General features: G+C 41.1%; 1 protein-coding gene across 3 annotated transcripts in view; it reads left to right on the top strand.

Annotated features, from left to right (window-relative positions):
• The window catches only part of KIF7 (kinesin family member 7), a 50,757-nt gene that overhangs the window by 22,093 nt on the left and 6,211 nt on the right, over positions 1-22,453 (top strand). For all 3 annotated transcript variants that reach the window (XM_075858172.1, XM_075858170.1, XM_075858173.1), the window contains exons 9-16: positions 1,407-1,528; positions 2,194-2,349; positions 3,772-3,974; positions 15,003-15,200; positions 15,524-15,649; positions 15,932-16,108; positions 18,521-18,736; positions 20,266-20,472. In XM_075858172.1, the coding sequence (XP_075714287.1) occupies positions 1,407-1,528; positions 2,194-2,349; positions 3,772-3,974; positions 15,003-15,200; positions 15,524-15,649; positions 15,932-16,108; positions 18,521-18,736; positions 20,266-20,472 (1,405 nt within the window). The remainder of the gene's footprint in view (positions 1-1,406; positions 1,529-2,193; positions 2,350-3,771; positions 3,975-15,002; positions 15,201-15,523; positions 15,650-15,931; positions 16,109-18,520; positions 18,737-20,265; positions 20,473-22,453) is intronic.

A 22,453-nucleotide genomic window follows, 5' to 3' on the forward strand; every position in this document is an offset into this window, starting at 1 on the left:
AGTGCCAGTCTTCTAGCTCTCCCTGATTTCATAACAAAAATAAATATACAGCACACAATTCTGAAGTTGAGGAAATCTTGTTTTTATTTATAGTAATAATGCCAGAGACTCAGTGCGACGTTTCAGTCATTAAATGACCTTCATCAGGCTCTGAGCCGTGCTGGGAACTGATAATAAGCCTCTGGAATTATTACTATAAATGAAAACAACTTCAACTTCAGGATTGTGTGCCGAATACTTCTTTTTGTTACGATTAGGTTGGGACCCTATTCGTGCACTTACGAAGTCTGGTGTGATCTGAACCACTACGTATCTATTCTCCCTGATTTCATATTCGTGCCATGGATGATGCCTCCCTAGATTGTTACAGGAGTCGTAAAGCCTATTTGTGCAGTGTCCTATTTGTGTAATATCCACAAAACGCTATAAAAAAAAGAATTTGAGAAGTGAGAACATTAAAAATGTACTACCTTCTAAGGCTATGTTCACACTGAGTATTTTGCAGGACGAATATCTGCCTCAAAATTCCGTTTGGAACTTTGAGGCAGATATTCCTCTCCCTGCATGCCGATTTTCGCTGAGTTTTTCGCACCGTTTTTCGCCCGCGGCCATTGAGCGCCGCGGGCATAAAACAGAGCGAAATACGCTTTCTCTGCCTCCCATTGAAGTCAATGGGAGGTCAGAGGCGGAAGCGCCCGAAGATAGGGCATGTCGCTTCTTTTTCCCGCGAGGCAGTTTTACTGCTCGCGGGAAAAAGACGCCGACGCCTCCCATTGAAATCAATGGGAGGCGTTTTCGGGCCGTTTTTGCCGAGTTTTGCGACGCGGTTTCCGCATCAAAAAACTCGGCAAAATACTCTGTGTGAACATAGCCTAAAGGGAACAGATCTGTGGATGATGTTCTTTATAGAATAATTATTAATCTGCGTGATTTTGTTCTTTTCTGTTGCTATCTGTTGGAAATAAAGAATATTAATGTTTGATTCAACTGCTCATCGCCCAGTCTGTAAACTGGATAATGTAAAAATAAAATGATCTTTTGCAACACTTCCATGCCCCCGATTTTTCTTCTTTTATGCAATCCTCCAGATGTGGGAAGGAAGGCAATAGTCTGAATCCCGTTGATGTTTCTTAGAATGCATAAAAAGTATGTTTAGTGCTGCATAGAGGATCACATTTTTAAAGTGAAGATTTTTTTGACCCTTTACTTTTTTTTTTTAGGCAATTCCCTAATATATTGCTATTACTCAAATTGCATCCTTTTTGAACAGTATCTGCTGGGGAGACCCCAAAGTGGCCGTGGGGGATTTAATTTCACCGCACCTGCTTTCCACTGTTACCTGACCTGATACGGCCGGTCTAAGGAATGATAATATAATTTAATTTATTGCCTCTCTTTCACTATAGGTCTAAAAAGCTGTCCAAACTGGATGTAAGTTTAGCTTCAGCTCACAACCGGAGGTATCCAACATCTATTCAGGACAGTGATGATGAGGAGGAAACATTACTAGACAGAAACTGTCCTGGATGTAAGTTAAATTGTATAGTTTTTATTTAAAAATGTATCTGTATGTACCATTAATACTCTGGGCAAAGTTTCTGCTGGCATCCCTAGAATCGCTGTAGGGGAATGCAAATCTAACGAAACACACAAAGGTCTGTACAGGACAGTCCCTGAAATCTTAGCTCAGGGGCCACTTTCATACTGGCGGTACATTACAAAAGTGTCAGCGCTTTATATACTGAACATAACCAGCTCTTTTCCTAAACCTTGAACAACCCATTCAATATTAAACATGTTGGACAAGCTGAAAACGAAATATGTCACTGCATAAGGATTAATGCAAAAGATACAGTGATGGACTGACAGATAAAATGTTCTGCTCCGAGAAACCTCATTTACTGACCCTGGTACTGATGACCACACTGGTCTTGCTGGAGCTAGTTTATCATTGCTTTTCTGTGCTGTTCTTTCCATTGCGGTCTGTGTAGACCATGTGCATGATTGACATATGTACTGTATGGTCAAATCGCTTGTGTGTGTGTGTGTGTGTGTGTGTGTGTGTGTGTGTGTGTGTGTGTGTGTATATGTGTATATATATATATATATATATATATATATATATATATTCTATACAGGCAATCAAGCTGCTGAATAGTTGTTTAACCTCCTTGACCCTTTTGTCTTGTGCAGATCAATGTAAGAAGAGAGAATATGATGTACCAAAAGAGAGTCTAAGTCCAGGAAAGGACTCCAAATGGAGGTTGCGTCAAGCTCAGCAGAAGATCCGGGAGCTATCTATCAACATCCGAATGAAGGAAGAGCTTATTAAAGAGCTAGTTAAAACTGGTGAGATTCAGGCTGCTGGCAGTAGATAAACCCTTATTAAATGCAATACTTTAGGCACTTTTGAAGCCTCAAGAACAGCACGTCCCTCCAATGTTGAACTGCCCTTTCTGTATATTTCCAGATTGATTACACATTTTCATATTTTGACTTTCAGATTCAATCCCAAAAAGTAGTAATTTTGTCATTTATGGATAAGTCTGCTAGGTTTTTATGTAGTATAAGTAACTCTTTGTTTCTATTGTTTCTACACATTTGGAAGGCCCTTTGATTAAATTGACATCCGTAAAGTGTTGATTTACGACGTAAAACATAGGTTAACACCACATTTAATGCATGCTTGCACAGGGTGCAATGTAACCTTACCCAGTTTGCTCTAGTCTTAGGATTAAGATTCTACAAAGGCTCTTGGCAGACAACCCATACCCTCACTATATTGTCTGCAAATTCTTCCAAGCACCGCCTGGTTCTATTACTATGTAAAGTGACAGGATAAACCTCTCCACACTGTTTAATAGTAAGACCCAACTAGGTGCCGATGTGGACTCTTTACAATATTCACATTCTAGTACAATACCACCATATTTGTAAATTATATACTGAGCATGTTATCAGTCCAGTTGTTTTCTCCCTTTTGTTGCAGTAAGCAATGTTGGCACAATTGTTTACTATAACTGTGTTTTTTCTAAAGATTTGTTTACAGGAGGTAGAAATAGATAGGCATAGTGATAGAAGTGCTATGTGACTAGGCCGCATCGGACTGGGGTACCTATGGCCAACCAAAGAAAACTATTCTGAGAGTCCATCTTCAATTTATTCAAAAGATCTGTAAAGTCCACTTTAACTGCATCCGAAACTACGGTATTTTCAGAGCGCACACACAACATATCATTAGTAAACCCTAGAAGGATACTTGTGAATCAACTTTAAACAATTTGTTCAAAAACAGCCCCAAATAATAAAAAAAAAAAAATTCTGATGGACCTTTAGGGCTTATTAATGGGTCAGAACCTGGAAGGATCTATTGGTGGCCAATCCAACCCTGTGAATAGGTAATGGTGTAGAGGGGGCAGAAAGACATGCCTGTAACACCACAAATACCACCAACTATTCTTCATGTTTAGGTGTCGATTGTGAAATGTGATGAAAAGCTTTGATAAATCCTTTGGGCTCAATGCGACTGGAAGACCATGTCCCCTTTCAACGTCACAATCAAAGATTATGTTTTGGGTTAGGAAAAGTATCGACAGGCTTTCATGCATATGGCATTTGGAATTTCATGTGTTGAGTATGACACCTAATATTTCACTTTATGACCAGTATTTCAATGAACTGTTAAAGCTTTATTTGTCATTTTGGGTTATGTTAAAGCTGAAAGCTATAGATGTTTTTGATCTGTTGGATTGACTTTGTATCTTGTGACAGGAAGAGAAGCTCAGGCTATGAATAAACAGCACTGTATGAAGATATCTGAGCTGGAGACCGAGGCAGAACAAGCAAAGATGGAGGTCAGTGAGAACCAGCGGCAACTACAGGAACTCGAAGGGAAAGAAACTCCAGATCCAGTTGAAAAATGTAAACTGCAAGAGTTCCGCAAGAAGATAGCAGCTGCTGAGAGTAAAGTGCAGGTATGTGTCATTTACATTAATAAGATGCCCTAGCTCCATATTGTAAATATGTTCTGAATCGGTACAGTGGGATTTTCTCCCATAATGGAGAGTCATGATGCTTAGAAGTTACCGATGCTTTGAGAAGGGAGGGGCCAGGCATCCCTATTTTTGAGGTTTTCGGGATCTCAGCCGTCAGACCTCTATTAATCAGTCATTCATTATGTATCTGTAGAAAATATAAATGTGTGTGATGGGGGAACAATTTAATGCATTCGGCTGAACGGAACATGCAATTTTCTATTAGGAAGTAATCGGAGGGTTTATTTGAAGTTCTTCTTTGCCAGCGGTCAGATTCAGATATCCTTTCACAATCTGTCAGAGGTCTTTACTCAAGCACCAATGGCTAGGCTATAAGGTAAATCGTTTAACCCCTTAAGGACGCAGCCTAGTTTTGGCCTTAAGGCTCAGAGCCCATTTTTCAAATCTGACATATTTCACTTTATGTGGTAATAACGTCGGAATGCTTAAACCTACCCAAGCGATTCTAAGATTGTTTTCTCGTGACACATTGGGCTTCATGTTCGTGGTAAAATTTGGTCGATATATTCAGTGTTTATTGGTGATAAATTGCAAAATGTAGAGAAAATTTTGAAAAAATAGCATTTTTCAGAATTTAAATGCATCTGCTTGTAAAACAGACGGTTATACCACCCAAAATAGTCACTAGCTCACATTTCCCATATGTCTGCTTTAGATTGGCATCGTTTTTGAACATTCTTTTATTTTTCTTGGACGTTACAAGGCTTAGAACATAAACAGCAATTTCTCATATTTTTATGAAAATTTCAAAAGCCTTTTTTTTAAGGTACCTTTTCAGTTCTGAAGTGGCTTTGAGGGGCCTATGTATTAGAAACCTTGATAAAACACCCCATTTTAAAAACTAGACCCCTCAAAGTATTCAAAACAGCATTTAGAACGTTTTTTAACCCTTCAGGCATTTCACAGGAATTAAAGCAAAGTGGAGGTGAAATTTGCAAATTTCATTTTTCTTGCTGAATTTCAATTTTATTCATTTTTTTTCTGTAACAAAGAAGGTTTTACCAGAGAAACACTGCTAAATATGTATTGTCCAGATTCTGCAGTTTTTAGAAATGTCCCACATGTGGCTCTACTGCGCTCGTGGAATAAAACACAAGCCCTAGAAGCAAAGAAGGACCTAGTGCATTTTGAGTCCTCTTTTTTATTAGAATATATTTTAGGCAGCATGCCAGGTTTGAAGAGGTGTTGAGGTGCCAAAAGAGTAGGAATCCCCCAATAGTGACCCCATTTTGGAAACTACACCCCTCAAGGAATTCATTTATGGTTGTTGTTACCATTTTGACCACACAGTTTTTTCACAGCACGTATTTGAATTGGGCTTTGAAATGATAAAAATTTAATTTTTTCCAATAAAATGTCATTTGTGATCAAAATTTCTTATTTTCACAGGGAACAAAATACCCCATTTTGTTGCCCAATTTGTCCTTAGTGTGGCAATACCCCATTTGTGGTGATAAACTGCTGTTTGGGCCCATGGGAGGGCTCAAAAGCAAAGGAGCGCTATTTGTTCTTTGGAGTCCAGATTTTGCTGGATTGGTTTTCGGGTGCCATGTCGCATTTGCAGAGCCTCAGAGGTATCAAAGCAATGGAAACCCACCAGAAGTGACCCCATTTTGGAACCTACACCCCTCAAGGAATTCATTTATGGATAATGTGACCATTTTGACCCCATAGTTTTTTAACAGAACTTATTTGAATTGGGCTGGGAATGAAAACAAAATTATTTTTTTCAAATAATATGTCGTTTTGGCTGAAAATTTCTTATTTTCACAAGAAACAAAATACCCCATTCTGTTGCGCAATTTGTTCTGAGTGCAGCAATACCCCATTTGTGGTGATAAACTGCCGTTTGGGCCCATGGGAGGGCTCAGAAGGAAAGGACCACCATTTGGCCTACTGGGGATTTTCTAGTGCGAAGTCATGTATGCAGAAGCACCTGAGGTACCAGTACAGTTGAAACCCGCAAGAAATGACCCCGTTTTAAAAACTACACCCTTAAGGCATTCATCTAGAGGTGTAGTGAGCATTTTGACCGGAGACCTACACCCCATAAACTGTAATGTGGGTTCTCCCGGGTATGGCAATACCCTACATGTGGCTGTTATCAGCTGCCCGGGCACATCAGTGTAAGTAAAATTGGTGTAAATTATAAACCAAGGGATGTATGATAAATTTTAAAACACTTTCATACAGAGCACTGGTTATTCGGGACACGGGTCACATTGGTATATTGTGTCATCCCTTATAGCAGACTTTGCACCTCTTTTGACTTTTTCCCTTCTTGCCAGTTTGGGGAACTTCTCCTGGAAAGTGTTGCCCTGGTACGATGCGTGTGGGCTGGCTTCCAGAAGTACTGGGTGCCCCCCCTTCTTGGTCCCTAAAGATTAGGTTCTTGATAATCACCTCTTGAAATTCCAGGAAAGTTCCCGTCTGGCCTGCACATCGACGTAGCATGTACGCATTGTACAAAGCCATCTGTATGATGTGCCCGGCCAGCTTCTTATACCACACCGCATAGCGCTGTAGGGCTTCAGGGCTTGATCTTACAAGTCCATCCCTCCCATGTACCTATTGTAGTCCAGGATGCAGTCTGGTTTGGGGGTGGCCTTTCCTTCATATATCCTAAATTTGTAGGTATACCCTGATGCACTCTCGCAGCTTATACATCTTCACGCCATACCTTGCCCTCTTACCCGGCAGGTACTCGCGGAATTGAACCCTCCCTTTAAAATGTACCAGGGACTCATCAATAGAAATACACTTCTCGGGGTGTATGATTGGGAAAACCGGGCACTGAAACGGTCTAATAGGGGTCTCCGTTTATACAAACGGTCAAAACTGGGGTCACCTCGGGGTGGGCACTGCTCATTATCAGTATAATGTAAGAAGCAAAGTATTGCCTCATTTATTTATTTTTTTAGGTTCCAGTTCAGTTCTGAAGTTGCTTTGAGGGGCCCATATATTAGAAATCCCTATCAAACACCCAATTTTAGAAACTAGACCCCTCAAAGTATTGACAACAGCATTTAGAAAGTTTATGAACCCTTTAGGTGTTTCACAGAAATTTAGAGCAAAGTAGGTGTGAAATGTACATTTTTTTTTTTTGTCAGAAAATCCTCTTTATACCATTTTTTTTACAACACAAAAGAATTTATCAGAGAAACGCAACTTAATACTTATTGCCCAGATTCTGCAGTTTAGAGAAATATCCCACATGTGGCCCTCGGGCGGTAATGGACTGAAGCACCGGCCTCCGAAGCAAAGGAGCACCCAGTGGATTATGAGACCTATTTTTTATTAGGCACCATGTCCGGTTTGAAGAGGTCTTGTGGTGCCAAAACATTGGAAACCCCCCAAAAGTGACCCCATTTTGGACACTAAACCCCTTGAGGAATCCATTGTAGTTTTCTTGGGGTGAATGCGGCTTTTTGATCAGTTTTTATTCTATTTTTAGGTGGCGTGGTGACTAAAAAACAGCAATTCTACTATTGTTTTTTTATTCTATTTTTTTTACAGCGTTCACCGTGCGCTATAAATGACACATTCACTTTATTCTGCGGGGCGATACGATTACGGAGATACCAGATGTTTATATTTTTTTTTTGTCTTATGGCGTTTGCACAATAAAATACGTTTTGTAATAAATCACTCACTTTTGGTGTTACCTTATTCTAAGAGCCATAACGTTTTTATTTTTCCATCAATAAAGCCGTGCGAGGACTTATTTTTTGCGTAACGAACTGTAGTTTCCATCAATACCATTTTTAGGTACATGCGACTTTTTGATCTCTTTTTATTCCATTTTTTGGGAGGTGAAGTGACCAAACAATTGTGATTGTGGTACGGTTTATTATTATTTTCTTTTACGGAGTTCACCGCGTGGGATAAATAACGAAATAATTTTCAGGCCGTTACGGACGCGGCGATACCAATTATGTATAGTTTATTTGTTTGTTTATATGTTTTTATTAATAATAGCGGACTGATAAGGGAAAAGGGGGGATTTTTACTTTTAATACTTTTTAAATCTTTTATTTTCTTATTTTTACACATCTTTTTTTAACTTTTTTTTTACTTTTTTACTTTGTCCCACTAGGGGACTTGAGGGCAGGAGGCCCTGATCGCTATTCTAATACACTGCACTACATGCGTAGTGCAGTGTATTAGAACTGTCAGCTACTCACTGACAGCAAGCATAGTGGGTCCTGACGTTGTCAGGACCCACTAGGCTTCCGTCTATGGCATAGCCGGACGCCATTGTTTGGTGTCCGGTTGCCATAGTCACCATCGCCGGCCGCTGTCGTGTAGCAGGCCGGCGATGGCAGCTTAACCCCTAAAAAGCCGCGATCTCTATAGAACGCAGCTTTTAAGGGGTTAATCAGCGGGGACACAGCGATCGGTCCCCGCTGTAGGAGCTGTGACAGCTGCTGTACGAGACAGCAGCTGTCACAGCTCCTGTATGTGTCGGGAGGATAGCCGAAACGGCCGTTACTCCCGAGACGTACTATTCCGTCATTGAGTGCGAACAGGGCGCTTTCCATGACGTAATAGTACGTCACTGAGCGTTAAGGGGTTAAAGAACACAGTCTATTCAACATTTACATTAAATTGGTGACTGACATTTTTGCTCCATCCGCATATGTAACAAGAACAGAAATAACACATTTGCATTTAGTATGACTACTAAAAGATAAATCAGAATTTAGAGAGAATCACTAGAGGGGGCGTGGCCTAGCCGGAGATGTACGAGGACGTTCAGTGCTGTGCTCCTGCTAACGATCCTGCTCTATCCTTACCCATCCTGCATGCGCTCGCGCTCTCTCTATCTATCTATCATATATGGAAAGCCACTAAAGTCGTCTCCTGCCTTGGGAAGTATCAAGAGTGTTATCAGGCGCCATCTTGCCTACCACGCTATATATAGAGCTGCTGCCGGATCTTGCTGAACTCGCTCCAGAGACTCTGCAGACAAGGGAAAAAGACAGGACTGTATCCTCTCTGCCTCCTTGCCAAGTGCTGCCTCGCGATACCTGCCTGTGTATAACCTCGGATCTCCTGCGTATCCCGAACTTCACTGCTCACTGAAACAGAGCGTGGTAAGCGCATGCTGCTCCGACTGTCCCAGGGACCTAGAACCCGGCAATCCGAACTGCCCTGTTTGAGTAGTCCACATTACGGCGTCAGCGTTCTCCTGTGCCCACAAAAGTACGCAATGCTCTCAAGAATAGGGGGGTGAAGTACAAGGTCCTGCAGGATGTGTCTGACACTCCGGTTCAGGAGCTCAGGCGCACAAAGTTTCAACGCGATGTGGCTGGCCGACTAGATCAGTTTTTACATTCTTCTCAAACTGCCCTTATTGGCTAGGCAGATGATGCCCCGGATTTGACTGATGTTCAGGACACTGACACAACACAAAATGGCGTTTAAAGTTTCTAAGGTTCCCCCTGCATCTACTTCTGGGACTTCTGCTGGTGTGACACCTGTTGAGAACATTGACCTATCTGCTACCGATCCAGAACCCACCCTGCGCGATGTCCTTGTTGCAGTGAAACAGGGTAATGGACCTATTGGTGCTTTACAATTAGAAGTGGGTAATCTTGAATCAGCTATAACTATCCTTCAACATGATACCCAAAAAGTGATGGAGCCAACCATAGCTGTGGAGGGTAGAGTTTGTGACTTGGAGGACAAAGTTGTTTCCCTAAACACGGATTTGCGTAGACAAGCACAGGTTATTGCTGAACTGCAAGCCAAAGCTGATGACCTAGAGAATCGGTCACGGCAAAATAACATTAGTCTAGTTGGGGTGCCAGAAAAGGTGGAAAGCAATAATCCTGATACCTTTTATTGAAAAGTTGCTGAGAGATAAAATTGGAAACGATAATTTGTCTTCCGTCTTTGCTATTGAACGGACTCACAGGGACCCTACCCATCCTCTCCCACCGTGAACTCCACCCAGACCGGTGCTAATCAAGCTCCTTCATTACAAAGACCGTGCTATCCATCTTCCCAGACTACTCCGCAGAGGTTCAACGGAAAAGAGCCAAGTTCCTGGAAGTTAAAACGAAGGATGCATCAACTGAACATTGCATATGGCATGTTATATCCTGCTAACTTGCGGGCTGTGGCCCGAGGTGAAACGCACTTTTTTCTGAATCCTGCAGAAGCTGTTACCTAGCTGGACAGTCATGGAAAATCTTATCCGAGAGGAAGAGACACCTGAGGACTTTATTAGAATGATTTTTAAAGTTCTTATATTCGGTTCATTAGGGCTGTAAGTACACGTTCATGAAACTAAAGAGTTGTTTATTCACTAATGTTAGGATGCCCGGTAGGGCTTTAGTGGGTATTCTAGTTGCAATACCATTATTTGCAGGAAGAAGCTTATTTGGTTATATGTTGGCGGGGGGGGGGGCGATTTTCTTACGGTCAGTACTGCTATTTCTCGTTTTAGTGCCATTGTCTTTTGCACGCTGCTCGGATTGTACATACGGTCTTACTGAAAGTGGCAGTTACTGTTGATTCATTATGTTATATATGATATCTGCTACTCTGGGATTCATGCCGTGCTAAATTCCAGCTGGTACAAAAATTCATTACCTTCGTTCTCCGTTTTGGGGAAGTAAATTATATTTTCATGCGTGCGTATATATGTCTGTTTTTTTACTGTTTCTGTGGGTAAGGGGGTGGGGAGTGGCGCGGAGCACCATGCACTACTAGTTCTGAGGAGACTAAAGCTGAAGTGGAGGGAGGGATTTCATTTATTGTTAATCTGCTCTTATGGTGGGAAAAGTTAATTTACTGACATGTAATGTTAGAGGTCTGAATGATGTCACTAAATGCTGTACAGTTTTTATGTCTCTCCGTGAGCATCAACCGGCTCAAATTTGCCTTCAGGTGATGCACCTTTTGGCAGACTCTGTTCATCATCTTAGCAGGGCTTGGATTGGCCAGGCATACCATTCTTCATTCTCCTCATATTCTCGGTAGTAAGTATACTGGTGCATCTGAGTTTGCCATTTGAGTGCATCAAGTCGGCTATACATGCAGATGGAAGATTTGTGTGCCTCCATTGTAAATTGTATGGAGTCTCATGTGTAATTATAGCCCTTTATGTGCTATCTCCTTTCTCCTGTACAGTACTTAAACAGGCTCTAGAATTTTTGGCTCACGCACCAGGTGTCCTAATGGGAGATTTCAAAAACTAGATTGATCCCTCAATGGATAAATGTCCCCCCTCTGATAGATCTTCTGAATCGGGAACTACTAGATTTGGGCATTATTTGCGAGCGTGGGTTAGCAGATGTTTGTCGGATACTTGCTCCTGATTTTCGTCATTACTCTCGGTACTCTGCATCCCATCAAATTCTGACGCATATAGATCTTGGTTTAGGTTCCCCTAGTATAATACCGTATCTGTTTTGGGGTTCGTTATTTGCCACGTACATTGTCAGAGCACTCTCCAGTGCTATTAGCTCTTTCGTTGCAGCGCAGACACCCCACTTGGAAAATAAACCCTGTTTGGCTGAAGTTCTAAAGAGGAAAAGTGCAGAACTGGAAACAGCAAAGCGGACTAGAGTACAGGAAGCGGAAAGTAGATTTGTAGCTGGTCCTTCACCTTTACATTTAAAGTACTAGCAGAAGGCGCAGGATGCTCTTACCGCCGATGACAAACATTGAGCGGAATGTAAGCGCATTCTCATGAAGCAAAAATACTATGAAGAGTGAGAGCGTACTGGGCATGTTTTGGCGGCTGTAGCTAGAGCACAGATGGGTTCACAATTTATAGCAGGATTGCATGACGATAGAGGTAACCTGCTGACCAATTCCCAAGATATTTTGAGGGTTTTTCAATCCTATTTGTCATTATATTCCTACTGTTTTCAGGCTTCTTAGGAAGCTTTGGAAAACTACCTAGAGGATATTACCCTTCCACGGTTGACCGCTCACCAATGCTCTAGCTTAGATTCCACGATCACATTGGAGGAGATGCAATTAACGGTGCAGCTCATGGCCAATGAGAAAGCACCGGGAACAGACGGGCTTCCGGTGTAAATCTATAAAACATACGGTGAGATTTTATAATCTAAATTATTGCTTACACTCTAGGCAGTTGAGGAAAAGGGTCAACTTCCAGCTTCTATGTTTGAAGCTTTGATTATAGTCCTTTTGAAACCTGATAAAAATTCAGAGTCTCCTGATGCGTCGCGTCCTATCTCTTTGCTCCCCACGGACGTGAAAATATTGACCAAGGTATTAGCGATTCGTCTGGGATCAGTTATAGAATCAGTAGTTCACCCAGATCAGGAGGGCTTTATGCCCTCTAAGTTGACGGCTATTAACATACATCGCCTCTTCCTTTAGTCTCCAGGTGGTCCCAGATAATCCCTGTACTCGAACTGTCTTTTCATTGGATGCCGCTATGGCATTTTATAGTGTAGAATGGACCTATCTGTGGGCCGTTCTGGTTTAAACGCCTATACAGAGCTCCGAGAAGCCCACCTGGGGGTTAATAACATGGTCTCTGACCAAATAGAGTTGGGAAGGGGCACATTGCAGGGTTGCACCCTGTCTCCCCTTCTTTTTGCTCTAGCGGTGGAACCACTAGCAACAAAGCTTAGATCTGTTGTAGGATTGAGATACGGTGCATTAGAGGAGAAGCCGGCTCTATACGCTGATGATCTTTTTATTGTTTTTGGACAATACCGGAGCATCGTAGTCCTGTGCCGTTCACATTATTACTGAATTTAATGTGAATACTCAGGCTTTTCCATCAACTGGGACAAATCGATGCTTCCTCCTATAGATCCTCTAGTAACTCCCCTACCGATAGGAGTGGTGATGGTACAGGTTGCCACGCAATTCTGTTATCTGAGTATACAGATTACACGCAGAGTTATGGATTTTGTCCCTTTAAACCTCTTAGCCCTACTTGCCAAATTTAAAATGAAGACCGAGGCATGGCATAGATTACCTTTTAGGAGTAGTAGGGAAGGTTCGTCTAATTTAATTAAAATTATGCTTATGCCCCAATTGGATGATTGAGTGGATCAATTGTTTTGAGGATTCATTTGGGGAGGTGGAGTACCCAGAATAATATTAGAAACGCTACAGCTTCTGATTGATGAAGGCGGCTTGGCAGTTCCCAATCCTCGGGCCTACTTTTTAGCTTCACAATTACAGCATTTTAAAGGATGTGGAGTGGGACAACCCTGGGACTCAAATGGCAAACTGCTTACTTTCCCTGTTGGAATCACATTTTTAGACACTTGCCGAACTCTGTACCCACGGTTCTACGCATGCATAAGGTGTGGTGGAAGTGTCGTGATTTGCAGGGTATTACTGGAGTTACCAAATTGACACCACTGTGCCGTAATTCCCGTTTGTGGGAACTCCATCAAATACAGGGCTTTTAAGAATGGGAGCGTTGTTGTATTAGATTTGTGACTCCCCTTTACTGCTACTCGATCCTTAAAACTTTCCAGCAATTGCAAGACAAATTTACATAACCTAATTCGTGTTTTTATCAGTATTTGCAATTAAGACACGCTCTAGGAGCTCAGGGTCAGGTCTCCTCATTGGAAATCCATTCCTTGGTTATATTGAATATGCTTGAGGGTGCAGGTTCCACGAAGGGACTTATTTCCTTTTTGTTTGGTCAAATTCTGGGATATTTGATTCCATCCACATTGGATCGATTGCGGGAAAGGTGGTTGCAAGATGTGGGTGACTTTTCCACTGAAATGTGGCAGGACTTTCTGGCTGTGATCTCTATAGTATCACTAAATGTGGCTCATCGCCGTTCGCAGTTTGTCATCCACAGGGTGTATCATACTACGATACTTGTACTACTTTACAATTCTTTAATGTGAAGTATTGTCTGTATGATTTTCTTTTTTGTATGTAAAGTTTCTTTTGTTTGTATTTTCCTTGGAAAATATTTATAAAAACCATTTTATTTAAAAAAAGAGAAGCACTACGGCTCACTCATGTCACTACCATGCAAGACCTATCCACGAATGCAGATAAAAAGAATCGCCTCTAAATGCAAACACCTGATAAGATACTGCAGTTTAAAGCCTGATGTAACTGACTAGGAAATAAAGAGAACTGAAGACCCTCACTCCGAACAGAGCGGCTGTTCGTAAGTAGCTGATGGGGTGCAAGCAGAGTACATCAGATTTAGTCAAGGAATGGTGGGGACCACTATTCGGCAAATACAAGGAGATGAGGGACTCTAGAAAGTACAGAGTACAAGCAGTATGGGTTAAGTTGAGTGGGGTCCACCCCGGTTGGTGGGGTTCAGGGCAGAAAAAGCTGTGAAGTCGCAGAGAAGATCAGTGTGTAGTGGGACAAAACTACTTCAACATGTTTCGGAGATTCCTTGGTTGAACTTGATGGACATGTGTTTTTTTTTTTTTTTTCAACCATACTAATATGTAACAATCTCCTTCAGGGAAAAAACACATTATGCATTCAATATTTTTTCAGTGACGTTACAGTAATTTCGCAACTCCACCCCACGTGGGACCGCATTCGGACCCTACTCAGCTATACACTGTATGAACAGCATTTGCTCTTTCCAGAATTCCACATCTTTTGGTATTTGCCTAATAGTAATCCCTACCGTTCCTGGACAAGACCTTCTCTACTCTGCCTCTCTCTTCCTGATCATCTACTCATGAACAGCCGCTCTGTTCGGAGCGAGTGCCTTCGGTTTCCTTTATTTCCTATTCAGTTACATCAGGCGTTAAACTGCAGTAACTTTGTTAGGTGTTTGCAATTAGAAACAAGTTTTTTTTTCTGCATTCCTAGATGGGTCTTGCACAGTAGGGACGTGTGCGTGCGTGCGTGCGCGCGCGCAGTGCTACTACTTTATTATATGTACGTTACAACCTCTGCATTGGTACGTGGAATTAACTTCTGTGCTTTATTTTATTTGAACAGGTTATTAAAGAGAAGAAACAAGCAACAGAAAAGTTGGCTTCACTCTCCGTCCAGAGTGTGAGGCGTGTTGAAGAACTTGAGAAGAACATCTTACAGATGAAACAGCAGCAAGGGCAGTTACAAAAGAAGCTGAAAGAAGAGACTGATCAGAAGCGGCGACTTGAGAGCGAAATGCAAAAAAGGAGACACAGAGTGAAGGTGACAGTATTCAATTGCGCAGCGACATATAAACATCCTTTTAATATCTGCCGTTTAGCCGAGAACCTATATTGATAAAGGGTTTTGAAAAGCTCTCCTTAATGTGCTAAACATACTGCAGACATCTGCAAGGCAAACACAATGTATTTGTTCCTATTAATCACTATAAAATGCAAAGTTATCCTTTTTTTTGTTGCGTTTGTTTTCTCAAAGGGCCGGTTTCCTTGTTGTGGTATTAAATGCAAAGTGGGCCTAGAAAAGCCCAGCAGGTGGTTACGTAGGAAGGAGTCCAATTAACAAAAGATTGCCTGCCTTGTCTTTAGGAGCTGGAGTTGAAGCATGAGCAGCAACAAAAGATACTGAAGATCAAGACGGAGGAAATTGCAGCTTTTCAAAGGAAGAGAAGAAGTGGGAGCAATGGATCAGTTATCAGTCTGGAGCAGCAGCAGGTAGGCTGATCGGATTTAATGCTGTCTGCTAGAACAGAGCTTGCCGCATCCCAAGGGGCTGTGTAATTGTTCTGTCATCTTCGAATAGACTAGCTCACTGTACTTATCTAGTGTACACTTTTTTTCTTTTTTTTTTTTGTGTGTGAATGTGAGGTCAAATAATATTTTTGTTGTTGACTTCTATATTTTAACCATTATTAAAATTGTCTAGAAATCTCCATTTTTAGCATCAAAATTTTTCATGACATATATGTGATCTCTCTCCATATTTCTTGCTAAAAGAAAATTGAAGAGCAGAAGAAATGGCTGGACAGCGAAATCGATAAAGTGCTTGAGCAGCGCCGGGCCTTGGATGAGTTAGAAGAAGAGCTCAAGAAAAGGGAAGGTATATTGATTAAAAGAGAAGCATTTCTACAAGAGAAGAACGATTTGGAAATCAAAAGGCTTCGATCCAGCCAGGTGAGACTTGGGTTTATTAGGATCAGGACATTTATCATCTTTGTACCTTAGAATTGATCATGTAGGCTTAGTTCTTAACATTAAGGGTATGTTCACACGATAGCAGGCATTTACGTCTGAAAAGACAGACTGTTTTCAGGAGAAAACAGCTGCCTCGTTTCACACGTAAATGCTCCTTCTCTGACAGCCGTAAATTTTGAGCTGCTCTTCATTGAGTTCAATGAAGAACGGCTCAAATTACGTCTGAAAGAAGTGTCCTGCATATAATGTATATAAGTGTCCTGCATATAATGTATATAAGTGTCCTGCATATAATGTATATAAGTGTCCTGCACTTCTTTTGACGAGGCTGTATTTTTACACGTCTTCATTTGACAGCTGTCAAACGACGACGTGTAAATGACAGGTCGTCTGCACAGTACGTCGGCAAACCCATTCAAATGAATGGGCAGATGTTTGCCGACGTATTGTAGCCCTATTTTCAGGCGTAAAACGAGGCATAATACGCCTCGTTTACGCCTGAAAATAGGTCGTGTGAACCCAGCCTAACAGAGAAATAAGCACTTAATGAGTAAGACTATCACTAATGTAAGACACTCACTGATGTCAACACTGCAAAATTAGATAACCTTTCAAATGTAAAAATAAAAGTGCCTACGGTGTAGATGTTATATAGCACCCAATAATAGTCAATTATAAAAAAATAAAAAAATTCTGAAGATGTGTGAGGAATATGTAGGACGTAAGAACACTTCCTTCTTTATCACAACCTCTTATTACCATCTACAAGGCTTTTCTTGTATACACCTTTGTACTACCTCGTACAATCAAGTAAACTTCCAGCTTTATAAAGTGTAAGGGTATCCTGGTAATCCATCTCCACGGCTGCTGATCAAATAGCAATTACTTAATTACTTTTCTATTGTCGCCTTGCCTCTCCTACCATCTACCAGTCCTACTGCTAACCCACACATTTAGTGACTTTGCTGCTTCTGCCGTATAATTGCTCAGCCTCCTTTGCACCCCCGAGCACTTTATATCCGTGCTTGCAGGCTAGTTCACGCAGAGACTCTCCTCAACGACACATGTTTGGTACACTTTGCAAACACTACTTATTGTGTCACTTCCCTTGTCCCCTTTAGATTGTAAGTTCTCAGACAGGGTCTTCTCTTTCTTTTTGTTTCCGTGTTGTTGTTGTTTTTTTAATGTGGTTTGTAATTTTGTGTGATACCCTGTGCTCAACATGATCAAAAGATTAGACATCACTGAGAAGTTATGTGACCAATGTAAAGGCATGAGGCTGACTGATTTCTAATATTCTGGGTCGTTTATAGTATACGGGTATATTGTTTCTCGTAATACACTCCATAGCTGCTTCAAAAATAATTTTTGAAGAGGAAGCAAAAGTTTCAAGTTTGTCAGTCAGTCATTGAATAGCATGAGATGCTTTCTGTTCTATTCTGCAGTAAGGACCGATCCCATTTTGGCCTTAAGGACCAGGAGTATGTTTTTATTTTTGCGTCCTCGCATTCTGTCAGCCTTAATTTTTATTTTTAAGGCCACATAACTATTTGTGGCCTTGCTTTTTTGCGGAACAAGTAGTATTTTTTTAGGCTTTATTATCAGGTAAATATTTCATTTATATGAATGTTCTAGTATTGGGAATGCATAAAAAAAGCAATTCTGATGTAGTTTTTTGCATTTTATTTTTTATCAGCGTTCACCGTTAAAATGATTAAAGGGCATAATTTTAAGTATGGGTCAAGACGAGTGTGAGGATATAGAATAAGTGTGTTTTTATATATTTTTATTGTGTTGCAGCATCATTTTTTTTTTAAATGGTTTATTTTATTGACCTTTTTTTTGTCCCATTAGGGGTTCTCTGCTTTTAAACATTTTTATTTTTTTAAACATCATGTAGTATCGTGTCTATATGACACCATATTACAGGCTTTGCATGTCAATTGCACAGGCGTCTGTTACAGACACTATTAGTAGACACCCCTGGAGGCTCTTATTAGGCCCAGGGCTGTCACGATTCAGTCCTAGTCAGCCCCGGCGATTGCATTGCTAGGGCTGACAGGGACAGGACAACGGGAGGCCCCTCCCTTTTGTCTTCAAGGCGATCAACACTGATCGTAGTACTTCAGGAGTTAAACAACCTGGATCTGAGTTTTCTCCAATCCTGGCCATTAATGTAGGAGTGTGGCTGTGAAACAAACGTACATGTACGTTGTTTTGCGTTAAGGGGTTAATAATTTTCTGTACAATTCCGACATGTACTTGGAAAAATGTTTTAGGAATGTAAAATAAATTTAGGGCCAAAATTATGCTGTACTCTGCTATAAAGTTAGTGCTTTCTTGTAAAACAAATGTATTTGAATTCTTGATGGTCTGGTCTGCAACTTTTAGGCTTTGAGCAACGATATTGTCAGGGTGTCCAGCCGCATTGAAGATTTAGACAAGGAGTTGTCAGAAAAGAATGGACAGCTTCGCCAGGGCAGCGCCAACGACCAACAGCGTATACGAGATGAAATCAACAACCTGAGACAAGAGAAAGAGCTTCTGTTAAAGCAGAGGGTGGACATAGATGAGAAGCTGCGCCAAGGCAACCTGCTTTCTGCTGAGGTGATTGTTTTTTATTATATGTTCTTATTATTTTATATATTCCCTTAACAACAAGTCTTACAACTAATGGATACAACCTATACATATCAGAGAGTCTTTGTATGTTTTAGTCAAGACAAAAGATTAAATGTAATAAATGGGGATTCCCTGTTCAGGACCCTCATCTATTAACCAAAGTGGAGAGCACTTACAAAGAGCATCTCTCACTCTGGACAGCCCATTGATCTCAATGGGCTTTGTGTAATGTTTATTTTCCCCTATGGTGGTTCCTGCAGGGGAGTTGAACACTTAGGGCCCTTTTACACTGGGCAATTGTCAGGCAGTCAAGCGTTCATAGAACGCTCGTTGCCGATAATTGCCCTGTGTAAACAGGGCAGCGATCTGCAGATGAAGGAGCAAACGCTCGTTCATCTACTGATCGTATAGTTTTAAAAAACTTAAATATTATCGTTGTCGGCAGCACATCTCCCTGTGTAACCAAGGAGATGCGCTGCCGACATGATGATGTATGGGGATGAGCGATCACAGGAACGACAGCTCATCCCCATACATAGCTCCTTGAGACAGGAGCAAACAAGCGCTGACTAATGAGCTGTCTCATTGACCAGCGCTCGTTGCATCGGCCAAAATTGGCCGATGTAATAGGGCCTTAACTGCAGGCTTCCCCCACAAATCACAACTGCTCTCTGAGGGTCCCAGCAGCAAGAGACCCTGTTATTAGCTTATCGTGAAGAGACCCTTCTAACAAAAAGGAATTGTCCAAAGCAGACAACACTTTCAATATTTGCCATAGTTTTTTTTTAATTGAAACCAGGTCGGGAGACATAATCTTTTTTTTTTTTTTTTTTTTTTTTTTTTTTTTTTTTCTAATCTAATTTTATTTTTGATTGTAGATATTTTTTTTTATACTAGTTTCTGTACATGATTATGGGGGTGACAATCTTGCCTGAGCTGCTGTTATCATTTAGAGATATGCTTTACAGCAGTCACTTGGACCATAGGAACCTCTGAACAGGAGGGGACCTATAGACTTCTTTTCTGTGACCTTTGCAGAGAGGGATTGAAGGGGAGCTGTGTCCATCACTTATTGTCAATGGTGGATCCTGTGCTATCTATATAGAGATGTTACTTTTCATTGTAACTCTGCCTGTGATAATGACATGACTGCTGAGAAATGATCCTTACAGAACAGGAAGTGTCAGTCTATTGAGAGGCTCGGTGGCCAGAGAGAAAACTGCAACTGTGAAAAAGATTTTAGGATTATCTTTTAATATAGATGACGACACAGAAAAAGAAAAAAAACACCAACAATTCTTAAAAAAACATGTTTAACATAAAAACATGATGTAAACAAGAGGTCATTTTCTATATGTGTTTTTTCTAATTAACACAGGTTTTAAAAATTAATAAAAAAGGGAACATTAATAATAATCTTCGTCTGATACTGAACACTTGGAACAATGGTTATATTGACATGTAGTTTATTGTTAAGTTCTGTGTAGTGATTCCTCTCACTTCTCCCTGTTTAGGAAGAGAGGATCCTTTTCCAGCTGGATGAGGCTATAGAAGCTCTTGACGCTGCAATTGAATACAAGAATGAATCTATTACTCGCAGACAGCGGGTTCTCCGTGCCTCTGCTAGCCTTCTCTCCCAGTGTGAAATGAACCTCATGGCAAAGCTTAGCTATCTGTCATCCTCAGAAACTCGGGCCCTCCTCTGTAAATATTTTGACAAGGTATATGCTTCTGTCTATGGAAGCCATGTTTGACTATGTTCCATAGAGTGAGAAGAATGCAAATGAAATGTGGTTCTTGTTTTGATTCCAGAATCAGTGTCTGACATACCCATGCGGACTGGAACAACAATGTTGCATCTTGTTGTTCTTAAAGAGGTTCTTTGGGAATATACATTGATGTCCTATCCTTAGAATAGACTATCCGTATGTGATCTGTTAGGGTCCGTATACCTGTTCTAAAATGGAAGTTCAAACTAGATCAATGTACTGACATGTTATATAGTCATCAGGAAACACCACTGACTCCCATTGCCCCAATGGTGCAGTATTGCTCATGTTGTGTAACCGCACAGATGAGTTTGTGAGCTTTGGCCCCTTTGTATTTTTGGAGAATCAATAGGGACCCCTGGACTAGGACATCTAACAATTGTATTGTGTGATATATCGTTTCTTCTATTTTGAGACGTGACTGGTTTATGACTTTTACTTTACTATTGTCTGGTAAAAAATTAAAATTCCCACAATTTTTGACAATTGTTCATCTATTGGGAATATCTTTTCATGTATGCCCTTCCCAAGAAGCTTTCTGATTGCAAAAAAAATATTGTGGGAACATCTTTACATCTATAGCCAGTATAAGGGGGATGTCTCACCACAGGTCGTATTTGTCTAATGGCAGATAGTGGTAATATATTCTTAAATAAAGCCGTTGCATGTGTCCTTTCAGTCTAAAACCCTTACCCAGACCCTGTTTTAGCTCCATGACTCCCCATTAAGGCTTCTTTTTATTCCTCATGTGTGGACAGACAGGTAAAATTGCGGCATTGCCACGATCCAGGCCCCACTTCAATGTTTGCACTAATTTACACATTGACAAGTGACATTGAAATTGACCATGAGTCGATTACATCGCAGAGTACATTTTATCACTTTTTTGTTTAATTCTTTACTTGCAGTTGCCAAACTACGCCATTTTTACCATGATTACAAAAATCGCAGCAAAAAGTCTTGTGTAAATGAACCCTTAAACATCTACAAATTTGGTCTTTGACTTTTTTCATAATGACTCTGGGAGTTGAGGTCATGTGCATGGGGCCATAGAAATGAATGGGTGCACAAATATGCGGTTAAATTGCAGACACATAAGCACGGTCGTGTGCATGAGGCCGAACAGTCATTGAAATTACTTGTAGGATCTTTAACTTAGCGAATATTGCTCACTTCTACAATGTGGAACTGATGCATGCGGAGTCTCGACCTATGGCTCGTGTTATATATATGCTGCCGACATGATGGAAATATATGGGGACGAGCGATCGTAGTAACGATCACTCGTCCTCGTACATAGCGCCTTGTGAAAGGAGCAAACGAGCGCAGATCAACGAGCTGTCTCGTTGATCGGCGCTCGTTTACACGGCCCATCTCGGGCCATGTAAGAGGACCCTTAGATTAGGTCTCTAAGCTATGAGGGTATGTTCACACAAACTGTTTTCAGACATAATTCGGGCGTTTTACGCCTCGAATTACGCCTGAGAAAATGGCTCCATTATGCCATTACGGCTCCATTACGCCTACAAACATCTGGTTTTACGATGTTCTGTTCCCACGAGGTGTAATTTTACGCGTCTCTGTCAAAAGACGGCGTGTAAAAAGACGCCCGCGTCAAAGAAGTGCATGTCACTTGGGACGTTTTTGGTGCCGTTTTTCATTGACTCCATTGAAAAACAGTTCCAATAATGTCCGTAAAATACGCTGCAAAAAACAGAGTAGTTCCAAAAACGTCTGAAAATCAGGAGCTGTTTTCAGGCGAAAACAGCTCCGTAATTTCAGACGTATTTTGCTACTGCGTGTGAACATACCCTGACTGAAGGAAGAAATTAATGAGAGATTTTTGTTTGCTTTGCCCCTCTTTATTCTTAACAGGCGCAATTTGAAGATATGGGGGGAGACACTGGTTTCTTATAGGGGATTAGATAGGAGA

This window comes from Rhinoderma darwinii, chromosome 3 (genome assembly GCF_050947455.1).
Source record: "Rhinoderma darwinii isolate aRhiDar2 chromosome 3, aRhiDar2.hap1, whole genome shotgun sequence".
NCBI classification, from domain to species: Eukaryota; Metazoa; Chordata; class Amphibia; order Anura; family Rhinodermatidae; genus Rhinoderma; species Rhinoderma darwinii.